Genomic DNA, 13922 nt, shown 5'->3' with positions numbered 1-13922 from the left:
AAGGCCATTTTCAAGATGGACTTTCTATGAAAAGCTGAACATTGTGAGGAAAGGGTTTAAAGTTTAAAATAGTTTTTACACTTATACTTCTGTTTTCTTTCCTGTAGAATCTGCTTAAAAACAGAATTTGCCCCCTAATTTAAATCCCCAGGAAAACTGTAATGCACGAAAAGACCGGGATGGACTGTTGTCATTTACATGGATTAATATTGATGCTTCTGCTAGACATGATAGGACAATACAATATGGCAATGTTTTTGTGTTCACCTGGTAGTGGAAGAGGGCTCAATTAGTGGAAACTTTATAACACTGACATGGAAGGCCGAATCTTCATACCACCCTGTAGGAGCCAGAAACTTTGCACGAAAAACCTTCCTTTATTGGTTAGTTATATGTAAGCATGAGAACTGTAAAACAAACCCTACATAGTTACAGTCTAAACATCACAGTCACAGTGTGAGGAGTATGATGACAAGACAGTAGTCACCTACAGCCAAGACAAAGCTAGACTCAGTGTACAGTCCACTGTGAAACTGGTGAGAAACCACGACGTTAAGGCACAGAATGTTTTGTTTCTAAGTAACCCTAACCCTAACCCTAACCCTAACCCTAACCCTAAGCTGGAATCAATTCAAGGAATTCAAGTTGTTGTGTGAGCTTAAATTTTTTGAACAAACAGATACTTTTCTATTTAGTTACTTTTGCTCTTTAGCTTATCTAGCATAATAATCTATATTACATTTTTATTCATATTCCCCAATATAAGAGTTTTGTGTGATAGCTGATAGCTTAACATCACAACATTGTAATGTTAATAAAACAACTAATGCAAGTCATTTTATATTTTATTTATAATTACTCTTTAACTAATGTTCAGTGTTTAAATACCTATAACTTTTAGAAAACATTTGAAACAAAAAAACAGTTTGGAAGACTTTTGCACATTACTTGAACAACGAGTTAGTCTGATGATGATAAATACTTGAAAAAGATTAAAGGTTATACACGTAAAAGAAAAAGTGCAAGTTAAACTGTAGCTGTTTTAGAAGGACACCTTCAGTGTGTGAAATACTTTCATCTGTGAAAAAGACCTACAAGTTCATGTTATTGTTAATATGTTGAATGTTAAAAAAACACGTTATTGATTATTTAAATCATTTGTGTCCTAAGAAGGAATGTCATTGATATACTCTTTTATTCCTGATTGTTACAGAAATGGATTCTTACTTTTGTAAAGTGAATGAAGTGTTTTCAGATTACATTGTGAACTTTATTCCCAGTGAAGCTCTGACCTTTACACTGAACTCACATTCCTGACTGAAATTATACAACATCACTCAATAAAACAAAAGGCAATAATGAGCTTAAAATACTGCAGCAGATTAACTAAAAGCAGGTGGGTAAAATCTGAAAACACAGCAAGAGAATAATCAGAGTTCTGTGACCATATACAATATGCATGGATTTTATTGAAAAAGACAATATTCTGTTCTGTATATAACTGTCTAGAAGCTCTGTCACTGAAACACAAATCAGATCACAGCTTCATTCACTATTTTATATTGCTTTCAAAATATTTTATTTTCAATATAATACCAAAGAAAACATGTTCTCATTCATTAATTTTAGAAATATAACTTGTTATTAGGACCATCATGTGTTTTGTTACCTTTTTGGAGTCTGGGTTTATAATATAAAATTACTCTGTAGAATAGTTTATAAACTGTGTTTTTCACATGACAAGAAAAATAAATTGTTCAATTATATTTTAGATTTATAGAATCAGAAAATCAAGTGTTTTAGACTTTCTGAATGTAACGTTATGCTGCTTTGGTGCAAAAGCACGGCCATCAATTGGTCTCATAAACAACTTTAATAATTCTATCTAAATTCTACCTTTAAAATGTTGTAATAATTGATTTAAGTACAAAGAGTAACTTTAAAATCAGATCATTGTAAATTACAATAAACCCCAAAGAATACGTATATGTAGTGCTTTAAGCAGACAGTGTACACTAACATGCTCCACACTACTGTGTATAAAGTGCTGTTTATATTTAACACATTTTCCACATAATAAAAATTTAAGCAAAACATTTAGATTCTTATTAACCGTTAGATGTACATCAACTGATCAGGTTTATTTACTTTTCTGTTAAAATTATTTTAAATGTAAATAGTTAGATGTTATTTCTATTAGTTATCTACTAAATCCTTTATAATGTATCATATAAAGGCTCTTACAGTGTACGCTGTGGCAGATATTCTAGAAGGTGTTTTGGTGGTTTTATGGTGTTATGGTGGATAACACAGTATTTATTTCCTCACGTACTGTTACTGTTTGTTTTTTATGTCTTGTGCAGAAAGTATAAATAGCTGTGATAGGGACACAGCTCACTGATGAGACAAGGAGAAGACCAATGAAGATTTGAGCATATACAGGATACTCCATTTTTACTGACTTTCCCTGTATTGGAGAGAAGACAGAGAAAACACACAACCCTCAACTGCAGCATCCATTTCAAAATGTTTATTATTAAAATATTCAATAAACTGTATTGCCAAAAGTATATGCACCCCTGACCATCACACCCACATAATACTATGGAGTTCAAGGCACACAAGTGGACAGTATTAAAGTTATTAATGTAATTGGAAATTAAGTTAATAATATGTATTCAAAATATTGTAACAATAAAGCTAATACTCTCCCTTTTGTTATTCACTGAAGACATTTGTGTTTGGTATCAAAATATGAATATTTTATTTTCCGATATTTAAATCTAGACTTTTTAAACAACTTTAACACATCTAGCACCTTTTATATGAACCAACCTATTTTTCAATTAATCAAAAGTTTGCTGACTAACAGGTATTTCTTTTTGCCCAGGTGTGTTCTGTTGGATTTGTTTATGAATAGCTCTGAATTTCTGCTCTTTGATAGAGTCCTGGGTTTCACATGTACCAAGACATTTATTGTTAATAAATAAACCATCATTCAGAGCAGAGAGCTGTCTAAGGGAGCCATTTTAAAGATAAGAAAAGTGCCAGAGAAAACAGTCTTTGCATAAGCATTATTCAATACAACAATTTCAAACATACTAAAAAGTGAATAAACCAACGGGGTATTAACATCCATACATGAACCAGGATGTTCAAGGAAAACATGAGTTGATGACAGAAACATTGTAAAATCTAAAAAATTACATCACAGTGACATCAAACACTGAATAAGTCAGTAACATCATCAACAACCTCCACTGGGCCAGAGTGAAGGTCTTTCAATCCACTGTTTAAAGAAATATAGCAGAGATACCACAAGATAAAATACTTTTATCAGCAGCAAAAGATTGGAATTTGTACAGAAATACAAAGATCCTCAAAAGTTCCTGAAAAAGATGAACCTCTAACAAAGTGATTACCGTAATTTATGGACTATAAAGCGCACCCAAATATAAAACATAAATAAGCCGCACCTGTCTACGAGCCGCAGGTGTCTACACTGAAACTAATTAACTTTACACAGGCTTTAATGAAAGACGGGTGTAACGGGTGAAATATGTTGTGCTTCCTTTAGGAGCATAGCGGTAATTTGGGAACAGCCTTCGCCGCATTTTTCCGGTATTTCCGGTATGTGTGCAAGACCGAGGAAAAAAACAAACAAACCGAGAAATATGTCCTTATTATTTTCTGATGCTCAGTTCTAAGTTTCTTTGACTAACCCGTAACGCTGTTGCCAAGAAAAATAAAAAAGCACGAGTTTTGGAAACCTGTCTGTGGTTATATGATTTCTGTTGTAACTGGAGTTAGCGAGCTCTCCCTTCACCCAGACTCAACACGCTACAACGGCTTGTATCTAAACAGTAGCCGACCAAGAAAGTCATCGTTCACTGTCTTCCTCCTTCCTTTCACAACTATTTCTCTCGAGAGTTTATCTTTTGGCATCGTCGTGCGATTAAAAAAAATAAGTTTTTTCTCCCGATGCCGTGCAGCTCAGAACACAGGTGAGGTGCGTTTTTTCGTTTCCGTTCGGAAATTTCATTGGTCTAATGTTATGGGGTTCAGTTTTTTGGCTTGAAGTTTGTGAAACTGTGAAAAACCCAGGAAAAATTTCTAAATAAGCCGCTCCGTTGTTTAAGCCGCAGGGTTCAAAACGTGGGGGAAAAAGTAGCGGCTTATAATCCGAAAAATACGGTAAATGACTAGGGTTATGATGGCTCATGATACAAATCATTCAAGCTCAGGTATCAAGTATATTTTGTGGTGGTGTCATGGATTTGACTTGCATGGCTGCTTCTGGAACAGACTCAATCTAATCCTTAATAATGATAGAACTTATGATGGAGCAGCAGAATGAATTCTGAAATCTATAAAAACATTTTGTCTGACAATTTAAAAACAATATAATTAGAGGGAGTTTAATCAGGCAGCAAGACAATGATTAAAAACACACTCCAGCTCAAAAATGACTTCATCTGGGAAAATGGAAGCTTTTTAACTGGACAAGTTCATCAGCAGAACTTCACAGAATTTATAAACATTTTACATCCTGAAAAAAAGATTAACAATAACTGAAAAAAACTGTGCCCTTGTTTCAAAAGAATCCAACAGTTTGGTAAAGCTTGGGCCACCGGTATGTTGCAATTTTTTGCTAGCAGGGAATATGTCAGCAAATATTACATTATATTTACTGTTTATGTGAATACTTGGGTGTTTTGCTACCAAAAGAGCTGTTGTCGAAAAATGCACCAAGTTGAACTGAAACTCCAGTTCCCATCAACCACAAGGCATTCAAATATGCTCTCCCTGCTAATGATTGAGCACAGCTGCATAAAATTTTCCACAACCACACACACACACATTTACATGCTGCCACCAGATAGCCATTGTGACTCTGTGACTTTAGCAAGCCTCTGAAATCATGTTTGATAACCCACTGGCTTGTTTCTGTTAAAATGTTTTAATTTCTGTTTAGTCAAGTCTATTTGTACAGTGCCTGAACCTCGCCTGTGTTTTGACCGTGCTTTTGCTTCACGATTTGGATTTGTTTGCTTTGGATAATAAGTTAAGTTTCTTTCGGCTTCTCCCGTTAGGGGTCGCCACAGCGGATCCTCTGCACGTTTGATTTGGCATATGTTTTACGCTGGATGCCCTTCCTAACGCAACCCTCCCCAATTTATCCGGGCTTGGGACCGGCACTGAGAGTGGCTGGGGATGGTTCCCTGACCGGGAATCGAACCCGGGTCGCAGCGGTGAGAGCGCTGCATCTTAACCACTAGACCGCTTTGGATAATAAAGACTTTAATTTGCAGTTGCATCTGCCTGTCCTCACATTATATGACAAAATATCAGGAAACTAAGCTAAAATTATATATATATATATATCTAGGGTATCTCATAATATTATGAATCATGTTAATGTTTTGATCTCAAACCCAAATATCTTCAGTACATAGCAGGGAAATTGTAGCTTAGTTTTTAAGGTGTTGAATGTTGGGTCAGGACGATGTGAGGTCAAAATTCCAGACTGTCACTGCTGGGATCCTGAGAAGGCCCTTAACTGCTCAGTTGTATAAAACACAAACTGTAAGTCACTCTTGATAAGGGCATCTGCCAAATGCCATAAATGTACATGTAAATAGCAAAAACTAAAAAGTGGCCTTGCTGTTCCAATGTGGCCGTATGTGATTGTAATAATGATGTGATGTGCATCACTTTTGATCACCTTAACTGAGCTGAAAACAAGCTTGAACAGTCTATATGACAGCTTTACAATCATAGCAGTCATGTTGTTCACATAAATAACAACAGCAATAACAGTTACAATAATACTCAACAATAAGATTTATTAAGATTTATTTGCATCTCTTACCATGTCTTTATCCCATGCCTGATATGTCGGTGTTCCTCCCTGAATATAACTTATAATATAGAAGATGAAAAGGCCAATCAGCAGTAATGGACTCACAAAAACCCACATGATTTTCCAGTACCAGTTTGGCCGATGACCCAGCATGTCCTCAATGTCCTTCTCAAACCTACAAACACATTTAATATAAGTATGTATATGTTTAATTGTGATCACTATGCTATCACTATCATGGGAATAAGCAATGTATTAATTATGCATCTAATTCACTTGAATGGTTTAAACACCAGAGGTGCCAATCTGCACAACCTACAGTATAGTGATTGGATATTTATTTATTTAATTAGATTTCTAGACATACAGATAAGTAAGACCAACATACACTAATGGCACTAGCTACGTGCTGCAAAAGTCAGAATGCAGGACTCTAACTCCTGTATATATATTTTAATAAGAATAAAAAAGCTTAATTTTATTCAGCAATCAAACATAAATACAGTGAGGAAAATAGGTATTTGAACACCCTGCTATTTTGCAAGTTCTCCCACTTAGAAATCATGGAGGGGTCTGAAATTGTCATCGTAGGTGCATGTCCACTGTGAGAGACATAATCTAAAAAAAAAATCCAGAAATCACAATGTATGATTTTTAAACTATTTATTTGTATGATACAGCTGCAAATAAGTATTTGAACACCTGAGAAAGTCAATGTTAATATTTGGTACAGTAGCCTTTGTTTGCAATTACAGAGGTCAAACGTTTCCTGTAGTTTTTCACCAGGTTTGCACACACTGCAGGAGGGATTTTGGCCCACTCCTCCACACAGATCTTCTCTAGATCAGTCAGGTTTCTGGCCTGTCGCTGAGAAACACAGAGTTTGAGCTCCCTCCAAAGATTCTCTATTGGGTTTAGGTCTGGAGACTGGCTAGGCCGTGCCAGAACCTTGATATGCTTCTTACAGAGCCACTCCTTGGTTATCCTGGCTGTGTGCTTCGGGTCATTGCCATGTTGGAAGACCCAGCCTTTGACCCATCTTCAATGCTCTAACTGAGGGAAGGAGGTTGTTCCCCAAAATCTCGCAATACATGGCCCCGGTCATCCTCTCCTTAATACAGTGCAGTGGCCCTGTCCCATGTGCAGAAAAACACCCCCAAAGCATGATGCTACCACCCCATGCTTCACAGTAGGGATGGTGTTCTTGGGATGGTACTCATCATTCTTCTTCCTCCAAACACGTTTAGTGGAATTATGACCCAAAAGTTCTATTTTGGTCTCATCTGACCACATGACTTTCTCCCATGACTCCTCTGGATCATCCAAATGGTCACTGGCAAACTTAAGACGTGCCTGGACATGTGCTGGTTTAAGCAGGGGAACCTTCCGTGCCATGCATGATTTCAAACCATAACGTCTTAGTGTATTACCAACAGTAACCTTGGAAATGGTGGTCCCAGCTCTTTTCAGGTCATTGACCAGCTCCTCCCGTGTAGTTCTGGGCTGATTTCTCACCTTCCTTAGGATCATTGAGACCCCATGAGGTAAGATCTTGCATTGAGCCCCAGTCCGAGGGAGATTGACAGTCATGTTTAGCTTCTTCCATTTTCTAATGATTGCTCCAACAGTGGACCTTTTTTCACCAAGCTGCTTGGCAATTTCCCCGTAGCCCTTTCCAGCCTTGTGAAGGTGTACAATTTTGTCTCTAGTGTCTTTGGACAGCTCTTTGGTCTTGGCCATGTTAGTAGTTGGATTCTTACTGATTGTATGGGGTGGACAGGTGTCTTTATGCAGCTAACGACCTCAAACAGGTGCATCTAATTTAGGATAATAAATGTAGTGGAGGTGGACATTTTAAAGGCAGACTAACAGGTCTTTGAGGGTCAGAATTCTAGCTGATAGACAGGTGTTCAAATACTTATTTGCAGCTGTATCATACAAATAAATAGTTTAAAAATCATATATTGTGATTTCTGGATTTTTTTTTTCAGATTATGTCTCTCACAGTGGACATGCACCTACGATGACAATTTCAGACCCTCCATGATTTCTAAGTGGGAGAACTTGCAAAATAGCAGCGTTTTCAAATACTTATTTTCCTCACTGTATATATTTACCCAATCAGCCACTTTACCAAGAAAACATGCTATTTATATGGTTATTTTGATGATGGGCCACCAGAAAGAGAAGACTCTGGACACAACTGTCAGCATGGTTCCAAATGGGCAGCACCACTTCAACACTTACATTGTGGAAAGCCAGTGCGCACATGGCCAAAAGGCAGGGAGGAGAAACGAGACACAGATGAAAGTAGATAATAAGACAAGCAGCTCCTCATTGTCTTTGAGAAGACAGCCAAGTATAAAAAAAGACCAGTGGCAGCTGCTCAGGGAGCATGAAAATGTCATTAGCGACATGTGGGAAGAAGGACAGTTGATTGTCCACAGTCACCCCAAGGTTGTGAGCAGTGACTAAAGGGGAGAGCAGAGAGTCATAAAGAGTTATACTGAGATCCTGACCAGGAGATGAATCACCTGGGAGAAGAGTTAAAGTGTCTTTCAGCTAAGTTTCTAAAAGAAGCCCATGGATTATATAGAGTACAAATGTAAATTACTTGACTGAGCCCAGCTGACATTGTGACAACCACACTTCTACCATTGCAGTTAGGAGGAAAGAATATTCTGACCCCATGGTAGACAGGCCACCACAGAAAAACACATGATCACAAGGTCTTTCCCCGAAGATGTCAGCCTACTGAACTCTATAAATAAAAGATGATCTCTACATCCAACTCAGTTGATTTAATTCTACTCATAAAGACTGTACATTAATGTCTCCATACTGTAAACTTACATTGTTTTCCATGATGCAGCTTACTGTTACTTTCTTCTGCTGCACATACATTTACTGCTGTACAAATTGCAATACCTCATGTTGCCTTCTTTTTTGCACTATTATTTTCACCTTCAAAAAATACCCTTCTGTGTTGATCCTCACATTGCACCCTATATAGTATTATTGTAATATATATAATACACATATATTGCATATTTGTACAGTTATACATTTGTATTAGATTTGTTTATATACATTGCTATTTGCCACTTCAGCATACAGATAGAAGGTTCAGAGCCTGGCCATGGCAACACCCACCCATGGGCCCAACCTGAGTGTCATCAGCCCATGTCAGAAGTTTTTATGCGATTGTGCACCAGTGCAACATTTGAAACAAAAGATAGTGGTGCCTGATGTGCTTTCTTTCTGTGGTGGCCTATCTGACAGTGCAAACTGTTTAAAATAGTTCTAAATGAATAACAGTAAACTATCCACCTTGTCGAAACAATCCACAAAGAGTCAAGGATGGTTGCAAAACAAAGGGCATCCACCCGGTATCTGTACAGTGATCCTATCAAAGTTTGCAGCAAGCATAAACATGTACATATGCATCTACTCACACATGTACTCATTACTCATTAGGGGTGTGACAAGATCTCATGGCCACAATATTAAACAGTGACTATATTTATCATTGAGGTGAAAAGCTGTCTTTCATACATCACAAGACATATATCACAAAATATTGATGCAGTGGAACCAAAATACACCATCCAATCACATGAACATTTTACTCACACAATGTTCAGTGTTATATTGTTAGACAACTGCTGTTTTCACAGATATGTAATATTGGGTTGTTAATCTGGTCAGGTATATAAAGGTATGGTCATAAGTAATATGAAGATGTTATAATGGTATAGACCGATTCTGAGGTTGAGGATTTTAAAACTTATCCTTCAACTCTGACTACAACATTGAGTGTGAAAATAATCATCTGTTCATGCTGAACAGTGTAAAAGCATGTATTATTTTTTATTTCATTCAATGTTATGCACTTAACTGATGTGAGTTTGCTGGTTATTCATGTCAGAAGTTTTTTTTAAGTGAGCATGACATTGTTATGGCTGTTATTAACTTGTATAAAATGCTTAGCATAATTCTTCTTATGTCTTTTACATGTAAAATCTATATTAATACTGAATTAATACTGCAAGAACAGTTAATTAAAAGTTTTATCATAGTGTATGAATAACATATAGGTAGTTATACAGGTAAGGATAAATTTCACTTATTTACCTTTTCAGCCCATAGATGTAGGAAACAGTGACAACTTCAATCAGCACGATGAAGAGCAACGAGAGCGTTGCACCATACTCATTAAACATCGTAAACCAGTAATTACCCGAAGGGGTGGTGAATCCCAAACCCAGCAACAAACAGAAAAGGCACACCAGACCTATACACACACACACACACACACACACACACACACACACACACACACACACACACACACACACACACACACACACAAAGGTTACTGCTACATGATTTAGATAGATAGATAGATAGATAGATAGATAGATAGATAGATAGATAGATAGATAGATAGATAGATAGATAGATAGATAGATAGATAGATAGATAGATAGATAGATAGATAGATAGATAGATAGATAGATAGATTTACAAGATATATATGGCTTTTCTAATTTGGAATTTATGACTCATTTTCTATTTGTTGTTTGCTGGGTTGTTTGTACCGTTCAGTGTGGCATTGTTGAAGTTCTGTGTAAGATTTTTGAAGTCCCTCAGTGGTGTTATTATGGCTGTTATGTTTCCAAGCATGCTTCCCATCCCCAACATCAGCAACATCAAGAAGTAGAGGACAGACCATAGCTGAGAAGCCGGCATGTTCATGATCGCCTCACTGTACACAATGAATGCTAAGCCAGTGCCCTCAACAGCCTAGACACACACACACACCCGCAAACACAAACACAAGCAAAACATGACACACAAAAGATGCACACACACACAAACACAAGCAAAACATGACACACAAAAGATGCACGCACACACACACACACACACACACACACACACACACACAAGCTAAACATGATTATTTAATCATTAAAACAGTGGAACACACACACACACACACACACACACACACACACATACCGTGTCCAGTTCAGCCTCCAGACTGCAGGGCTCTAGTTTATGCTGAATGAGCGTGAGCTGCTCAGGATGTGTGTGATTTAACACAGTAATCCATGACGTCACATTTTCTTTATTAATGGCATCTTCAGCGAGATTAAATGTATTTAGAAGTAAAACTCTCATCCTGCAATAAACAAATAATAAACAAACAATAACTTGCAAACAAGTCAAACTGTGAACAAATGGATTCCAGCAGCAGTTTTAATAATAAAAAAAGACTTGCTTTCATTTGTAAGAATAAATCTGTTAAAAAGTCTCCATAAACAATAAATAAAACAGTTACTGAAGATAAACTACAAGTGACTGCAGTAAACACTACATTTTCCTTTATTCTTCACATTTATATCTGATTTAAATTTATAACACTGAACACCACCCACCTCCATCACTGCTACACTCAACACCACCCTCCTTCATCACTCTTACACTGAACACCACCTACCTCCACCACTCTTACACTGAACACCACCCACCTCCATCACTGCTACACTCAACACCACCCTCCTTCATCACTCTTACACTGAACACCACCTACCTCCACCACTCTTACACTGAACACCACCCACCTCCATCACTGCTACACTCAACACCACCCACCTCCATTACTCTTACACTGAACACCACCCACCTCCATCACTGCTACACTCAACACCACCCACCTCCATTACTCTTACACTGAACACCACCCACCTTCATCACTCTTACACTGAACACCACCCACCTCCATCACTCCTACACTGAACACCACCCACCTCCATCACTGCTACACTCAACACCACCCACCTCCATCACTGCTACACTCAACACCACCCACCTTCATCACTCTTACACTGAACACCACCTACCTCCACCACTCTTACACTGAACACCACCCACCTCCATCACTGCTACACTCAACACCACCCACCTTCATCACTCTTACACTGAACATCACCTACCTTCACCACTCTTACACTGAACACCACCCACCGCCATCACTGCTACACTCAACACCACCCACCTCAATTACTCTTACACTGAACACCACCCACCTCCATCACTGCTACACTCAACACCACCCACCTCAATTACTCTTACACTGAACACCACCCACCCTAATCACTCTTACACTGAACACCACCCACCTCCATCACTCCTACACTGAACACCACCACCTCCATCACTGCTACACTCAACACCACACACCTTTCTCACTCTTACACTGAACACCACCTACCTCCACCACTCTTACACTGAACACCACCACCTCCATCACTGCTACACTTAACACCACCCACCTTCCTCACTCTCACACTGAACACCACCTACCTCCACCACTCTTACACTCAACACCACCCACCTCCATCACTGCTACACTTAACACCACCCACCTCCATCACTCCTACACTGAACACCACCCATCTCCATCACTCCTACACTGAACAACACCCATCTCCATCACTCCTAAACTGAACACCACCCACCTCCATCACTCCTACACTGAACACCACCCACCTCCATCACTCTTACACTGGACACCACCCACCTTTATCACTCTTACACTGAACAACACCCACCTCCATCACTCTTACACTGAACACCACCACCTCCATCACTCCCACACTGAACACCACCCATCTCCATCACTCTTACACTGAACACCACCCATCTCCATTACTCTTACATTGAACACCACCACCATCAGCATTACACTGAACACCACCACCATCAGCGTTACATTGAACACCACCACCGTCAGCATTACACTGAACACCACCACCATCTGCATTACACTGAACACCACCACCATCTGCATTACACTGAACACCACCACCATCTGCATTACACTGAACACCACCCACATCCCATTAGCTGTACTTATGCAGGAACAAAGAAACCGATGATTCTCTTCACTCTGAACTACTGAAACTGAAATTTTTAACCAGTTTATTGTTTTACTCAGTCTGACTTTACAGCTAGAACTGAGTTAATGTTTAATAGGGGTGTTAACAGAGTTAAATATATCAGTTAATACAGACAAGACTAAACACACACACTCACACCTCTCTAAGCAGCGCTCATAGTTGAATGTAGCTTTGAAGCCGTAGATGGAAAACGTGACAATGCTGGCAAAAACTGAAGTTCCACTGTTAATGAGGGCGATGACGATGGCCTGACGTTCAAAGTTGTTATTGTAATCATTATAACTGGCAAAAGCAATTAGAGACCCGAAACCCAAACCAAGAGAGAAGAAGATCTGTGTAGCAGCATTTATCCATGTCTGAGGATTCATCAACTGCTCCAGCTATACACACACACACACACACACACACACACACACACACACACACACACACACACACACAATACATTTACACATATACATACTATAGATGTATACCAATGGTCAATACACACCTGTTAAAAGGTCATGTTTTTGTGTTGTAAAACACACAGCAATAAACTCAAACATTAAACCAAGTTAAAAACGTTTTCCACTAGACACAGCAACCAACAAACTTTCTGTAAAAAAACAAACAAACTTTAAAAACTTTTTTCTTGTGACATTACAAAGAACATTCAATCCCACTAAAATTCAGCAATAACAATAAAACGTATAATGGGAAGACTTGGCTATGGGAACCATATTAAAGGAGCTACAGAAAATATCTTATCTTATATTCTGTGGCTCATGATCATTTTTGAGTCCGCCTGAAACCATGTTACAAAATATGTTATGGAATGATGAGATAAAAGTTTAACATTTTAGGCAAAAATCTAAAACATGTTAAGGAAAAAAAAAAAACAAGTTCATTACCCAAAGGAAACTATAACCACAGTGAAGCATGATGGTGGTAGCATTATACAGTTTAGCTAGAACTTGCACTTTAGTGAAGAAGGAATCAGAAATACCTACTATCTATTTTTTCCATAAACCCTGAAGGCCTTTTTAAACAATTAGAAAACTGTCACCTTCCAAGAAAACAGCAACGTAAAACACAAATGTCTTCAGAAA

The 13922-nt window shown here is 38.1% G+C and overlaps 1 protein-coding gene across 1 annotated transcript in view; it reads right to left on the bottom strand.

Annotated features, from left to right (window-relative positions):
• Positions 1-357: 357 nt before the first annotated feature.
• slc6a20 (solute carrier family 6 member 20) overlaps positions 358-13922 on the bottom strand; it is a 16365-nt gene continuing 2800 nt past the window's right edge. The window contains exons 6-11 of the mRNA XM_083529330.1: positions 12970-13211; positions 10889-11051; positions 10465-10669; positions 9998-10157; positions 5873-6038; positions 358-2467 (exon numbers count right to left, since the gene is read on the bottom strand). Of these exons, the coding sequence (XP_083385456.1) occupies positions 2288-2467; positions 5873-6038; positions 9998-10157; positions 10465-10669; positions 10889-11051; positions 12970-13211 (1116 nt within the window). The 3' untranslated portion in view covers positions 358-2287. The remainder of the gene's footprint in view (positions 2468-5872; positions 6039-9997; positions 10158-10464; positions 10670-10888; positions 11052-12969; positions 13212-13922) is intronic.

The sequence above is a fragment of the Silurus aristotelis genome (genome assembly GCF_946808225.1).
Source record: "Silurus aristotelis genome assembly, chromosome: 25".
In the NCBI taxonomy this organism is placed as follows: Eukaryota; Metazoa; Chordata; class Actinopteri; order Siluriformes; family Siluridae; genus Silurus; species Silurus aristotelis.
The sequence above is the reverse complement of the archived record's forward strand: the minus strand, read 5'-3'. Positions and strand labels throughout refer to the sequence as shown.